Source organism: Melopsittacus undulatus, chromosome 5 (assembly GCF_012275295.1).
Source record: "Melopsittacus undulatus isolate bMelUnd1 chromosome 5, bMelUnd1.mat.Z, whole genome shotgun sequence".
In the NCBI taxonomy this organism is placed as follows: domain Eukaryota; kingdom Metazoa; phylum Chordata; class Aves; order Psittaciformes; family Psittaculidae; genus Melopsittacus; species Melopsittacus undulatus.
The window spans coordinates 69,178,266-69,194,488 of record NC_047531.1 but is presented as its reverse complement, the minus strand read 5'-3'; the positions used below and the strand labels follow the sequence as shown (position 1 = coordinate 69,194,488).

At 36.2% G+C, this 16,223-nt stretch overlaps 1 protein-coding gene across 1 annotated transcript in view; it reads right to left on the bottom strand.

The window, feature by feature from the left end:
- Positions 1-16,223, bottom strand: part of PTPRQ (protein tyrosine phosphatase receptor type Q) — a 100,283-nt gene that overhangs the window by 37,682 nt on the left and 46,378 nt on the right. Inside the window, exons 26-27 of the mRNA XM_031047973.2 lie at positions 9,139-9,471; positions 2,656-2,777 (exon numbers count right to left, since the gene is read on the bottom strand). Coding sequence (XP_030903833.2) covers positions 2,656-2,777; positions 9,139-9,471 — 455 coding nt within the window. The remainder of the gene's footprint in view (positions 1-2,655; positions 2,778-9,138; positions 9,472-16,223) is intronic.

The following is a 16,223-nucleotide window of genomic DNA, read 5'->3' as shown; positions in this document are numbered from 1 at the left end:
CACCAAAAAATTATTAGAATTAAAAATTACAGAACCTGCAATGATATACCTAAATATGCAACTAAAACTATGACTATTTAGTTGAAAACTAGAACAAGCTATTGAGGGTTGTTGAGCAATTTCAGCACTGGAAATTTTTAAGAACAGCATAATGAATCATTTGTGACAAAGACTGCAGATACACTTTTTTTCTGTGTCAAAGAAGGATATGGACTGGACTATGTCCTGGGATCCCTATCATCCCTACAACCCAAATAATCTGTAGTTCTGTGCTGGGCTTTATATCCAATTAATCACTTCTATGTTAGTTTAAAAAAGGATTAAAAAAATTGAAGCTTTTCTAGTATTTGATTAGGTATCGCTTACAAAATTATTTTTATGTCTATTCCCACTACTTCAGTTAATGATGTTTTCATTATTCAGTGTGTAATTTGAAAGAGAGGGTTAGGTAGCTGTACAGTAGTTTTCCCACTGGATGAAATCTGTATTAAATGCAGCTGCTAAAACTTTACAATAGTTCAGGCATACCTTTTATTTGACAGATATGCATATATCCCTATGAGATTTAACCTGAACTAAACTTTCTGATGGATTAAACAGACATTCATTTCCTGGGATGGCCATCAAGAACTGAAACACTTTTTTCTATCTGACTGTGAAAAATCTGGCATATAAACATTTATAGAAGAGCTAAAACACAATCATAGCACTATATCATTAAATGCATTTCTGTTCTTCCTGAAGTTTAAATGGTTCATCTTCCTTATTCATTTTCAGTAATGTTTTGTTCAGGACTACTTCTAATTATAGTAGGCAGCAAGACAAATTAAACCATGAATTGAAGGAACAATAATGAGAGTACTTTCGAGTTTTTCTTATCTATAAAACAACAAGGAACATCCTAGTAATTAAAACAGAACTCTACAACATTCACTAATATGTGCTGATTATTACCTTTTAGGAATAAAGACATCACCCAGAGTAGAAATCTGAAATTATTCTGTTCTATGAGCCAATTTTTATAAATCCTTAGACTCTCAGTTGAGTATTAGAAAGAGCAAAGTTGTACATACACAAAATATGTGGAATTTGGAGTCTTCATAAAAAATTGTCCACGGGGACAATAAAATGTATACTCAAATTTTCACTGAAAAAGATAGTGACAGCTTTATTGGCCTTTAAGAAGAAATAGATTTGTCTACTGTGATTATCTAAAGAATTGACACTTGACTGATTATTACACAAACAACATCTGATTACAAGGAATCCCTAAACATAAAGCTAGGTATGTGAAATATATTTGAAATAAACAAATGAACAACTTCGTAAAACCAAAACCAAAGCCCTCCAAATTGAGCATTTGAAACAGGCTTTTAAGTTCCTTCCAAATGCTGGCAGGCTCTCACATGAAATCTTACATCAGGAATTTTACTATCACTTATATTGATAAGGTATTTATAACATTTTCATAGTGTAGAATCAGGTAACACTCTGTTTATAATCTAGGAATTATCAGTCATAGGGAAAAATCTATTAAATATTACAGAAATTACTCTGTAGACTTACTGAGGAGCTTAAAAATATTTGGTATTTTTTTACTGATCTCTAGCAATTTTGATTGCACAAAAATCTCAGCATTAATATTTTAGCAAATGTGTAATTCTTACACCTAACTTAGAAACATTGAAAATATACACATAATAGTCTTACTCTCTTCTCAGATAACTGAAAGAATTTTCTGTTTAAAGCCTTTACATAGTTTAAAGTAATTTTGGGTTTTTTTTTCCCTGTTACCTAACAAACAGGCTGATTCAGGACTTCTGAAGCCTCAAACAGCAAGATTTCCTGGGTAAAGTCTGGTAAACTGCTTCCCATTTTCACTAATATCCCTGTCTGCATAATTTCTGGAAGTACAGGGAATCTATATCCTATTCAAAACTTCTCATGTGCTCTAACCTTAGAAAGTTTCATATCTTGCCACCAGGCAGGAAATGAGGTTTATTAACGGTTGTTTTAAAGAGTATTGTAAGGGTAGTAGGGGATGAAAAGAGAAAGGCCACTAGAGCTTTTCTCTTAAGTCAGCCTCTGTTTTTGCTTATAAAGATCAAGGAGGAAGAAGTGTTATTGCTGTGCTACCAAATTACAGCTAATCTCACAGACAGAGCACTAAGTGGAGACTGGGAAATCTAGCTTGACTCGACTGATGCAGTGTAACACTGTACAGGTCACTTCCTTTAGCTAGGCTTTCTACTCTGGTTTGTAAAATCATGACAATGAACTTTTCCTTCCTTTGAAGAATAAAAAAAATTGTTATTTTTACTGGTAAACAGCATCATTATTGTTAGAAAGAGGTACACCTCTGCAAAGCTCTGCTACTGTTTTTCTGTATACATTTATAGCTACACCTGGTTTTAATCCAAGACCTCTAATTAGCACAATTTTTTTAATACCAACTAGTCTATCTCCCATTAAGGAATTTATAAATGTACAATTAATTCTTATGTGGAGTTTATGTGGAAATTGACACAGTATAAGGTTTTTCAATCCAATCCAGACAGTCATGTCTGTCCTGTAATTCCTGTAAGAATATCTGCTGTAGTGTTTATATCAGCAATCATCAGTTTAACTACCAACAATAAAACAGAGTTGCCTTACTGAGGTAATGTGTATGAGGTAGCATGTTGGTCCAGTAATGATGACAGGTTCATTCCAGGTGATATTAATACTGTGCGGAGACGTGGCTAAAACAGACACATTTTCTGGAGGACTGTCTGGAGCTGTAGAAAAAAATATGTATGTGAATCATGGCCAAAGAAGTTTCAACAAATAACCCAGCAATTTTAGCTCCTAGTAGAGAGCATTTTTCAGTTTGAAAGTAGTTTTTTTTAAACATTTAACATTATACACTGCTCAAATAATTATAAAACTTTTTCATATACAAAGTATACAGTGTGATTTAGAAACACATCTTTCATTGCAGTTAATACAACTTTTCTAGAACATGAACAGCCTACAACTTCATCTTAAATTGAAATTACAGGTTTTTTTAATTACAAATTATTTATATGTATTTTACATGACACAAGCAAAATATATACAACCATTTAGACAAATAGGCAAGCATAATATATTTATGTCAAACAAATCATGCAAACAAGAAATTGTGCAAACACAAGGTTGTCTGCATGCTAGAAAAAAAATTCCAGTAATGTTGGAAAATAATAATACAAATAATTTTACACAGAATAAAAATATTTTCTAGATTTCATTTCAACTTATATTTAACATGTTGAAAAACTCCAAAAAACACACACACAAAAGTGATAGGTATTGTAAGCAGGCAAGAATGTTCACATTAAGAAATGTGATTTTCCTAAGATTTCCTTTTGTTAAGGTGATGTGTGAATTAACCTAGTTATTACTTATTCATGAATAAGAAATTAATGAAACCATAACCACATAGCAGTTCCCAGTAAGTGGTACTACTTTTTCATAATGAACACGGTGAATTTCAGGAAAACTAAAATTGGAGATAGAAGTGACAACAGATGTGTAGCTGATGCCAGAACTTGGATCCAATGGTGCCTTTTTTGGGATCTACTACTACAAAAAAAAAAAAGACAACTGTGATACATATCAGTGAACAGCCTGTTGTAAAAGCAACAACAGATTTGTACATTTTTCCAGAACTTGGCTTGAGGGTGCCTTTGTCTACCAGGAAAAAATGCAACTATGATTAACACATACCAGTGAACAGTCTGTTACAAAACATAAGAAAATATCTATGTGAATCAGAAGACGCAGTCTCTTTTTTCAAACATGATTAATGCATTAATATGCATTTTTTCACCATTGGTCATTAGGTAAGAGGGGTTAATGGGCAAAATTGGAGTGTATATTCAGCTACTCAGTTTTCTAGGTACAAAACAGGTTAGGAAAAGGAAAAACAGCATGGAAGGACGTATGTAACTATCAAAATTATGTGTGAAAGATTAATGAGGATAAATCACAAATTTTGCACTGTGAATGTCAAAATTTTGCACTGTAGTGGCAGAATAAAACAGGAAGACTTGAGAGTTGATAAAGTCATATGAAAAGTTTAGGGTGTTGGATATTGGAGGTAGATTGCTGTGCTGGGATTAGCAGGAATATACTAGACTTTGTAGGCAGGATCAAATTCAGCCATTGGAAGCGGTCCCCAAAAATATTGAATAATGTGAACAACTGAATGAAGAGTGTAATTGAATGAACTATGAAAGCATATGAGGGGTGATGAAAGCAGAGCTCAGAGAAGGCTGGCTGTTGACTGGGGAGCTAGAACAGATAAAATACAAGTGCAAGTATGTTTCCTAAAAGACTAGAATTAGCACAATTAAGCTCAATTTGCAGTTAATGAATGTCAGACTTGTTGCTTAAGCAGTGTAAATGATGCTTTCAGTAACCATGGCAGGCTATTTCTCAAACACAGTATAAAGTCACATACAGCTTAGTTTCCAAACCCACCAAGTTTTCAAGGACAATTTTTCCTTACTTTTTTATAGCATTAATAGAGCGTTTAATCTCTCAATTTATCTTTTTTTTCCAGAAGTCACTTTAGGTTTATGCATTAGACAACAGTGGCATGAAATAATTTTAAAGCATAACCAACCTCAAGTTATTTATATGGATAATTTTCATTTGCAGTTTGCATTTGATGCATTTTTAAATATTTGCAAGAAAATTTTGAGTCTGCTGCATTTAAAAAATATACTTATCTAAAATACATCTAAGCATCAATGCCTGCTTTATTTTCATCATGAAAAGTACAAAATCAGACAACAACTGAATGATACTGAGATTTAGGAATATTTTCTGAAATAACCAGTATAATTACAAAGAAAGAGAACTAGAAAGAAAAATGTGTCTAATGGGTCTCATGTCTTACAAAAAAACATCTTTAAAAAGACTGTGTTTGCTTCAGTGGGTAACTAACTGCCATGTTCTGATTTAGGTTTGTTTGTGAAATGAATCTAGTCAATACGAGGCCATGATATCACTATACCCTTTCTCTTATAAATCACAGCAATTTACTCAGTAGAAATGACCTGGTCTTATTCTCTCATTCCCCCATAATCCAATCACTTCCTCTCATAAGCACTTTCCTCCTGGTTTTCACAATAATGCATTTTCTGTAACTAATAACCATCATTTCCTGATTATCATGCTTCTATCCTTGCACAGGAATGTGGGTCTTATGGAGGTCAGGGTCATCTTTCCCATCCATCTGTGTCCTGATGCTAAGGCAGCAGTTAAGTGTGTTAGCTTTAAGATAAGTCTGGATAGCCCATCATTTAGCATAATCCTCAAAAATAAGACTGAGTAGTCTTCTAACAGAAATCTATGCTTGCCAGTTTGGTTACGACCAGATTCTTTTTTCTTTTTTCCAATAAAAATTAAATGTGAGGTTCATTTATTTTATTTTGCAATCATCTAGGTTATTTTTACCCACATTTAAACATTTAATGTTATACTAGGACATATTTACTTTCTGAGAGAATGAAAAGAACAAAGAACAAGTTTTCTCAGGCAAAACCTGCCAGAAGAAAGGGCATGCAACAAGAGATGAAATCTCATTACTTTTCACCCATTTCTTTAAGTCTACCAAGCAACCAGGTATCAGCAGGGATTGGGAAAGAAGGTGCTGAAAAGAGAAGCATAACCCTTTGCCCCATGCATCTATGTCCTAGCCTTCATGGGACATTCAAACATCTGGGATTTTCCTTTGTATCTCAGTATATCCTGGCATTAGGAGACTTGGCAGTTTACCAAAATGCACTGCATTGTGTAACTGTATGAGATCCAAAAGGAGGTCAGTGATCCCAATGCAATTCATTTTCCACCTAACACATACTCACCGAAATGATTTTTCTCTTAGAAAGGATGTTTAGCCAATCTCATTCTCCTTATAAATGTAAAACTCAGGGTAAGTGCAGGTGTGAGGGAACAAAGTTTCCCTAAGTATGGAAAACACTTCTTGCCCTTTCCCTTACTGTGACACAACACTGTGATCTTCTGTACTGGTAACTATATAAATCTAGGTTATGTTAAAAATATTTCATCTTGCAGAATAGATTTGGCTCTTGTGTAATCCATCAGCTAAGTAATAGCAGTGCCATCAAACTACTTTATGAGACAATAGGACAATTCCTGTGAGGATAATCTGCAAGACAGAAAGCTGAATAGTTTTTCTTTGCAATGTGAGAACTGAATGGTAGTGAACAACCTATAATATTTTCCATGGACTAACACTATAACCACCCTCAGTGCAGAGCACTTTAGTAGCCTTAAATTTACCTTCATAATGAGCAACTGAAATAAACAGCTAAAATCCTCACCTTTGTCACTGGATATTCGGAATTATTAGGTATTTCTCCTTTAGCACAACAGTCAAACTTTCAGCACTTATAAAGAATACTTAGGGTTTCTCTTATGTAATTTTTGCTGTTATTGACGTTTCATATTCTGGGAGAAAAGTCTAAGAGTTTTCAGCTTAAATGCTGTAATTTCCTGAATATAACAACTGTAATATTTTCTTTAGGCTTGACAGAAACACAGATTTCTGAGAACGCAATTACTTCTGAAGAAAAGGTATTTACCCATTATTTCACAACCAAGGTAACCTTCCCTTTGGCAGAAGCAATGTCTTGCAGAGACAATTCTTGAAAATCAGCAGCAGTGCCTCACTTCTGCCCTCAAATCTGCAAACACGACTCACATTGATTTTATGGGCTAAGTACTCAGGGTATTTTACGTAGCAGCTAAGCACCCCTAAGCCCTAACAGACCATGTATATTGGCTGTGCACCAGCAGGCTAATCCAGAGGATGCTTGGCCCTGTTCATGAGGGAAAGGAGAGGGGGATCGACACCTGTTCTCTTGATACACTCTGCAAGGCTGCCCAGTGCTGGATCTGTGCATCCTGAATTTCTCTTCTGTGCTACAGGCAGCAACCTTTGGAAAAGAAAGAGGGGAACTAAGGTTTTTTAGCTGGTTTAACAATATCTCTATAGACGAGTCTTTGAGAAAGTATGAGGTCAGGTAGCTAGAGGCCTGCAGTTGCTAAAGCTCATCTGCTGCTCAGGGCAGCTCCCAGCTCTGCTAAAGCACACCAGAGCTGCCAGCTGGCTACCCAGCTGTGACATGTCACCTTCCCCTTTTTTGCCTCCTCAGCTGATTGCCATCACTCCAGAAGAAAGACCTGCACTCCACCACAACATCTGGAATAGTGGCCGTGCTTCCTTGACTCCACAGTGGTGTGTTTTATAGGTAGCTCACCTCCTGATGTGTTGCTGACTTAGCTCACAGGAAATTTGTTGCTGTTCACTTCCCTTATCAGAGACACAGGCCAGCAAGCCCAGACACTTGGGCTGGTGGGACTTTGTTAACTTCTACCCCACCACTGTTTGTTAAACCAGCTAACAGAGCACACGGAGGACCTACTGCTGAGAATGACACTTTGCTGCCATGGAAAGGGCTTGTGCAGCCTAATGAGATCTTTATACCTTTAACTACCTCAGTAGGACTGATAGGAAACTAGTTCTCTTGTAAGGCAAATTATTACTGTCCAGAGAGGAAATCACAAAGAGGATCTTAACTTTATGTGCTTATATATGTTTCCATTATCTGCCTCTCTCTGTCCAGTTTAAATCCCTAAATTTCCTAAACTAAGCAATTATTTTAAGTATTTGCACTTACTAGCAGCTGAGATTTATCCATCTAATAGTAAGAAATCTCCCCAGAGCTGCTGGCTCAAGAGCTGTACAACTTCTACTAGCTATTCACTGCTATATGGGGTTATATGGTTTTTTGATATTTTTTTTGCCACTTTCATTTAAAATACTGCATTAATTTACAGGCATAGTATTCCCATAAGAACCACTGGACAAAGAAATTAAATGCATATGAGAACGACTCTGCAGCTGGTTCCAGTACTTTTCAATCCCAAGGACGGCTTCTGTGCTTTACATGAAAAATGGGCTGTTGCGATGTCCACTCTCATGGTGTGTGTCCAAATCTATTTGCCCTTTGGGGCTTAGAATTTCTATACTGCAATTTCTCATCTGCAAATTAAGACAACAATATTTCCTTACCTAGTGGGAAAACAGAGAGGTATTTAAGAATAGATGGGTGTATTACTGTACAGAGATGAGCACTGTATAAAAGTCCCCTGAATTCATATTATGTAATTGGAAAAACATGAGTGGAACTACATAAGTATGTGACCACTGAGCAGCCTTTGGTATACAGCTATTTAGTCCTCAGTATCTTTATTGTGATCTGAAAGGGGAAAGGAGTGAAGGAGCTGGGGTTTAGTCAGGCCGTTCATGGTGGTTCTCAGTTGTTCTACAAGGGCTGGAGGCTGGATCTCAGATATGCTCTGATCTAGGCTGGCTGCAGACTAGGAGGGAAGGTCATATGTCCCCATGACAACTGCCTAAATAATTAATGTCTCACATTCACTTCTCTCAAATATCTAGTGATGACTTACCTGTGAAACTAACTCTTCTCTTAAAAACCAAAATCCTTAGCTGAGACATGACAGTTCTAATATGTATTATGGCAGTCCTGTAGGAGTTACATGGCTACTCTGACTAGTAGTCTCTTTAGGTGGATATGGTATTGGAAAGAAATCTTAATTAGTCTGAAACTATTGTTTAAATTCTATTGCCAGGAGCATACAACAGAATTTCAGGAAAGCATTACAATGTAAGTGAACAGAATTTTAGTCAAGGAATTAGAAAAAGGACTACTTTCCTTGACACACCTCACATATGAAGATGTACTGAAAATGGCTTATCAACCCAAAATTCACACTTACCAGTTCAAGACATGAAGTAGGGCTGAGGAACAAAACTGCTGTTGGGTAAGCAATATATATAGTACAGCATAAAAAAGGCATTAAAATCTGAAGCAGTGCCAATGATCTAGAGCTACCACATGATTTATATCATGATATTTCATACATAAAGAGCTGCAATAAATCCTTAACAACTTCACCAGTATTGTAAGTCTATGAAGAAATAACTTCTACCAACTGTTCTTGTTTAGTTGACATCACATTGTTACAGAATTATTACACATGGCAGACATCCTTACTTACAGCCAGGAAGAGTTTGCGTAGAAATCCAAGGTGAAGAACTACCATAACCAACATTTGTGCTGGCAGCAACCGCAAATCTGTACCATCTGTATTTTTTCAGTCCATACACTGTCTCTTCTATCTGGTCATCCACCACATTTTTATATAAATATTGATGCATTTCATATTCAATACATTCCTTGTTTTCCCAGTCACTGCAGTGGGTGGACTGTAGCTGTGTGGTAATCTTGTAGTTTTGAAAGTATCCAAGGATAGATTTTGGTGATCTCCAATTCAAGGTCACACTTGTTGATTGCACATTGGAAAAAACAATATCCCTGGGAGCACTAGGAACTAGAAATTAAAACATTTGTAAGATATCTTCATTTGAATGAAAAGTGATTGCAACTATAACCCATTTATCCAGTGTTGAAAAACTATTCTAATAAGCATGTCTAAAGATGAAGATTCAATTTCATATGTTTTATAAGGACTAATTCCATTGGTGTAAATCACACTGTACACATATAGGTAGTGTAAGTTTACTATAGCTTTTGAAATAAAGAAAAATACTTTTAGGTGTGGCATGCAGGGGCAGCTTTGAGAGGTGTGACATTTCTGATGCTACATTTGGAGCAATGTCCCAACTGAGGGAGGGCATATCAAGCAAAGTTATTTTTGGCCTACCCATAGCATCTTTTACTGCTGTTGCTAACTGAGATTCCTCACCTCTCATTTAGAAATACTCATTTGTCTCCCTCTCTCCTGGTAACATGTGAAATCCACAAGCAACACCTCGAGGTTTTTTAAGTTAAGAGCCCTGTCTCACCTTATGAATGGAAAGTATCAATACATGCAATATGTTTAATTTATTTTTATATAAGTGCTTTACATGCTATTCAACAAATAACAAATTAAAACACCAACAGGAAGAACTAAATGGCATGTCAACATAAAGCAACTTCCCATAAACTTTGCTTCCATGTATATGTGGGTATACACAGGTTATATTCACTTGCATGGAGACAGTAGTGCATATATGCACATACATACACACATGCACACCCATTTGTCCATATCTAAATTAAGCCAACAGTGTACTTCCAGCTCTCACAGACTGGATGCAACATATGGTTTTGTGCTATATCACATAGTCATACAGTAAGCTAATATTATCTCTAAGACTCTGTAAGATAATACTAATACTGTCTGTGGCAAAAATTGTGCAGAGAAATCAGCTCAGAAATCATTTTGTGCACTTAGCTTTAAGGAGTGCTTTAGAGTCTTTGGGGGAAGAAGTATCACTGGTAAAAGAAAAACACATGATACATCCTCAAACTGAAACTAAAGAAGCCCCAAGGCTTAGGGAAGAATAAAAGGATCCCAGACCAATGTTACCGGGAAGAAAGAGAAAACCCTATCTTTTTTTTTTTTTTATTCTTTAATCCTTGTGGGAATATCTGATCTCTGCTTTCATCTGCGACAATTTATTTCTAAAAATCACCATAACGTAACAGGCTGAAGCGTTTTCACTAAATACAAATATTTAACAAGAAATGTGAATTCTGAGTTAAAGCAAGCTGAGATGATGGAAAGATTGAGAAATACAGATCTCTTCAAATGAGCCCAAAGCAAGTGGAGCCTTCAGGAGATGAGCCAGGATCAAGAACCATGGGCATTTCCCTTATCCTTCAACCCAGATCTTACAAACACATACACAACACTGCAGCTTATTATAGCCCTATATGCTCCCACCCTGCTACACACTAACCAGAGACAAAACACGAGTGAGCTGCCTAAGAAAAAAATCTTTGCTAGAAACAACATTCATCATCATCATACTCCTTGATATGAAAATTAAAGCCGTTTTGCTCTATTGTTATCAGCATGAAGAGAAGCACAGGAAGTAGCAAATAAAAACAAAGCAGGCATTAACACTCTTGCTTGATCAGTTCCGGAGATGTAATACTGTTTGTCCCCTGTCAAAAGAAAAAAAACCCACACTGCAATATTTTCATAATAGCTCTATAAACTGGTTTTGCTATGTTTGTAAATAACAAGAAAGGACTTAGTTATACCAATAATTAGTGGAAAATAAAGGCAGAGAAGTGTTCAATCATTGCTATAAAAACAATCTGTATTTTCCTTAAAAATAATCTATTGTAATATAAGTTATTAATATCTGTTAAGATACTGAAAAGAATATGAATGCTACACACTCAATTAGGATGACAATAAAATGTGGGATAGAATGAATAAAACTATTGTAGTGTGTGAAATGAAAGTCACCACCAGTCTTACTCGGAACTTGAATTAAAGTATTTTTGAGACCCATTACTCATTACAAAAATTAAAAAATTAAATGTCAGCAATTCCAAAGACACCAGAACAGATGAAAATTAAAAGAACTTTAGAAAATTCAATTCTTCTCTTTCTTACTCAGAGGGGATTACTCTGTTTTTGATAAAGAATATGATCTCACCTTCTCAGGTATACAACTCCAGCAACTCTTGCTGCTATAGGAACAGCCAGACCTGGCAGGTTGGGAATAAAAGTGTGAAAGTATGTGACATGGAGATATAAACAACTGGCTCTAATGCCTCTTAGTCTACCATTGCTAACTTCTGTCTGCTGAAAATTGATTATTGGACTATACTGCACGTGAAAGACTGGATCAAATTCTGAATACATGGGCTTGGAATAAAGTGGATAGCAACTGGTTGCTTGGTGGTTGCCAAGAGAATGGTGGAAATATGCACCTTCATTTCACAAATGTGCATCTGGTAGAGCCATGGTTGGCACAACTGCGGTCTTTGCACTTAAAACAAGGCAGGTTAAAGAAGCTAGTCACAGGCAGAAAGAGCAATGCCCATTTCTAGGTAGTATGGTGGGCTTTCTTTCACAAGGAGAATACACTTTTTGCTCAGTTTCAATATGGATGATGACATTAGAAAGAACTGGGAGCTAGCAATGTTGCAGTAAAGATGGAAAAGATGCTTAGCAGTTTCACAGAACTAGAAATCTTATCAGGAAAAGTAACAGTGGCTCTGATTTGTGTGCTCTCACACAGACCTAGAAAAGTCTAATAAAGCCAGTCTCCTTGAGCTCTCCTTGTATTTGGTGGAAAGAAACTCCCAGAGATCAAGGGAAAGAATGGAAGGCAGAAAAATTATTTTTCTCTTTCCATCCTTTTTACTACTGGTTGCAGAAGGAGCCCATATACATCACCCTCAACAAGGCTGAAGATAGCATGTGTGTTTATCCTGACAACACTACATGAAACCCATCATTGTGAAAGATCAACTTGCAGGTGTCATGATTTCAGACAGATTTGACAAATACTTCTTTTATGCAAAAGCTTTTATTCCTATTTTATGTTACCTTTTTTTTTTTTTTTTTCAATTTACTATGAACCACATAAAAAAGTATTTGTAATCTATGAAAGAAAGGGTCACTCAGGAGAAGACACAGGAAAATTTTCTCTGAGCATGCCTACAAAGACCTTTAAAATGTAATCAGAGCCCTAAATGTTAGTTAGTTTAAAATCTAGACAATTTCATCCTATTGCTTCCACAGACAAACCAAATCCAAGTGTAATCGTTTATTAGATCATATGAAAAGATGTGATCTCAGCAAATTAGAGGTTTGGTCCGAGGGTCACAGTGAGGAGCAGTGACACCCAGTGGCACAGTGTCTCTTGTTCTTGATGACTGTGTTCAACGAGACAATTTCAAGACAACTACACTATCGGGTTACAGATACAAAGAGGATTACAATTACTCCAGCATGGAGAATCAGATTTCCATTCCTCAAGAATGACTAAAATTTCTCCAACTTTTTCTGTCCACAGATGGTACTGATTTGAACAAACCATTCCATGCTTCCTAGAGTAATCATGCAGCCTGTTTAAATTTTCTAAACATGACTCAACTATGATGAAGTGATCACTGTTCACACCAAAAATAATTAAAGCAAAAAATTGCATCTTTGTCAATTATTCCTTCAGATTAAATTGAAACCATAACAAAAATCTATGTATCTGCTCTTAGACACTGCTGCTTTGATATGTGACTAATGGGGACTAGATTATTCTTCCTGGTTTCTAGAAAGGTGCATTTAAAGAAAAAGCATGAAAAAGGCTGTTTTCATGGTGCCGTAGAACACAAGTTGCTGATTAGTTAGCTAGCATAACAGTACCAATTCTATATTTAAATTTCCCAAGAATAATGGGTAGGATCCCTTAAAGTCTCATCATCACGTATCTGACAGTCTTTACCTATTTAACTATATTGCATTTGTTATAATCCAGCTAGCTCTTGGGAGTAGGGGGTTTTTCAAAGTTTGATATTTTTGTTACAATGCATTCTATCATTTTCCACTTAATAGCTTTTAATTCAGCTTCTGAAAGCCAGCCAGGGTGCTGGCAGAGAAGCTGGCCATGAAATACGGGTGAATTCAGTTTCTGGCCTAGAGGAGGAATGAGGTATTTTCAGGTTCATCCACCATTGTTCACATGATGGCCAAATTCCAACAGAAAATGCCTGAAGCCAGATCCACATGGGATTTTAAGCTTCTAAAACCTATTTATGTGCCTTAACTCCCACTGAAGTTGACAGGAAGCTAAGCACCTAAATAGAAGTTACTTTCACAGATCTTGGCCTGGTTCCCTATGCTCATCTGGCTGCAATGCTAATCAGCCTTTCCAAAGCTGGTGGATGGCTCTGAGATTAAGTTTTCATTTGAGAACCTAAATGAAAATAAATTCCTGGTAGAAAAGGCACGAGGACTGTGAAAAGACTCGGATGAAGTTGAATTGGGCCAGTGGAACTGGTGAGAACCAGCAGAAATATTGTGTAGGAAAAGTCTTCTCCTCAATACAAAGTTAACCTAAGGGCAGGAAAGGACAAGCACACACACACATAAACTACTGAGAAAGAAAGAAGTTACGGCTTTCTGTAAAGACTTCTGTGGAAAGCAATGACTACAGCTGTGCAGGCCGGGAACAGAAGATGGTAACATGATAGGGCATAGTTCCTAACGAAGTTAATAAAAAAAAGTCTGCCTACAGAACAGCTGCTTGTAGCTGGAGTTTGGATTAAAAGAACAGCGGCAGCCTAGAAGTCTGTTGGGTGGTATTAAGAGCATCAACAGGAGGAAAGTGAAGAACAAAGTAGAACAGATAGCAATGGGCACACAACCAAAAGACTTTATAAAATGGAGGTACCTGAAAAGAAATGTAATATTCTGCTTTATTAATTTTTGAAAGCTTAGTTACCCAAAGGAGTTCCCTGGTTAAGCTGATAACCCTGAATCAACTAAACGCTACTTTCGTATAGACTGCTAGCTTCAGGGGTCATGATATAAATATGAATAAGGACATCACAAATAGGTCCCAAATGATTTTACTAACATAAAACCATAAAAACCCTGCAGGCTGTTTTTCCCATGACTTGGGACTGATACTATCAGACATGCTTTAAAGGAAATTGCACAGTTGAGAACATGTCTTAAAAAAGTCTCTCTGGACCGTATTTCTTAGGCCTTGACCCATCAGAAAACAGTCTCTAACTGTGGGATCTAAGCATTGACAAATCAAATCCTACAAATCTAGGGAGAAATGCATACCTTTAAGCTAAGCTTAGAAAAGCAGTGAAAAGCTGTGAGTACTCGGTTTTAAATTAAGCATACTCAGCTTTCCAACAAACTGGATTACTGTCTACTTTTCAGTAAACAATACATTTGATCTGTAAATGCTTTCAATGTCAGCTTTGTATGTATACATCATTATAATTTCTTATACATTAATGCAGAGTTGACCTAATCCTTACAAAAAAAAAATTCTTTCATCTTACACTATACGATTCTTCTATTTTTATCCACCTGCTTATAAAAATAACATCAGTAAGTTTCATTGGCAGCAACCAAGTGATATCTGCATTGGTCTAGTGAAGATTTGCCATCAACATCAAAGCCATTAATTTACATTTGGACATAACAACTATTCCAAAAATCTAAAAAAAACCCCCTCCTCATTACATAAAGAAAACTGAAGTTTGGGAAACAAAAGTCAGTTTCAGTCTTCTTGGACAGAAGCGTTTCAAAGATTCTTAGTCATGATTCACTCTATAATTTTTGTATGCTTTTACTTTAATGCAGTTTGGAAACATGAACTTTCAGCACCAATTGAACATATGTGGAACACTGCTCTTATCTGTAGTAGTGACAGGGGACACTGAAGCTCTTCCATTTTCAATGCTGTGGCTCTGCAGTAGGTTAATCATTCTGGATAATCAGGCCAACACACTGCACTGCACACTGCATTGCATATGCTGGGGCCCTGAATAGCCCTTTAGGGTACAAGCTTAAATATTTCTTCCAATGTAATATGGTCATCTATAGTTCTCAAGTTAATGAGGAAATCATGCAACACCAACTCAAAGCTGCCATGTCTTAACAAATGGATTTATGGTGAAGGAAACAGAGAATTTGATTGGATATGAAGATGGTTTTAAGCTCCTCCTATGCTTTGTGCAGGCCTAGATGAAACAAAGGTCCATATTTTCCCACGGGCACTTCCATCCTGGAGATACAAATACAGAATCTTTAAAGGCTCTCCTATCCAGAGACTAAAGATATTTTGTGCAGAAGTAAAAACAGGCAATGTTAACTTGCTACCTGCACACCAAAACACCTAAGAAACTTATCTGTTACTGATCTTTTGAGACACTACTCTCCATTATGCACATGGCATGCTTTTGTGTGTAGCTACAAGTTAGTATTAGCCAGCAAGATTAAGCACAGATTAAATAAAAAAAAATGCTTTTTGAACAAATTTCTAGTCATATTTCTTTTAAATGTAACTTATGAATGAAGCTCTGTTTAGTAGAAAACAAATGGTAAAGACTGTCACCATAGTATGGTGGGGGCCTCAACCTGTTCCAAGACACTGTGTTCACTTACAATATTAAGTAGGACTAGCAGTAAGAAGGGAAAAATTACTCTGCACATCTTAATATTACAATCAATACAATTAATATTTTCAGAGAATTAAAAAAATCTATCAAGAAAAATCTAAATTAAAAAGATTGAAAGAAGCAGAAGTTTTC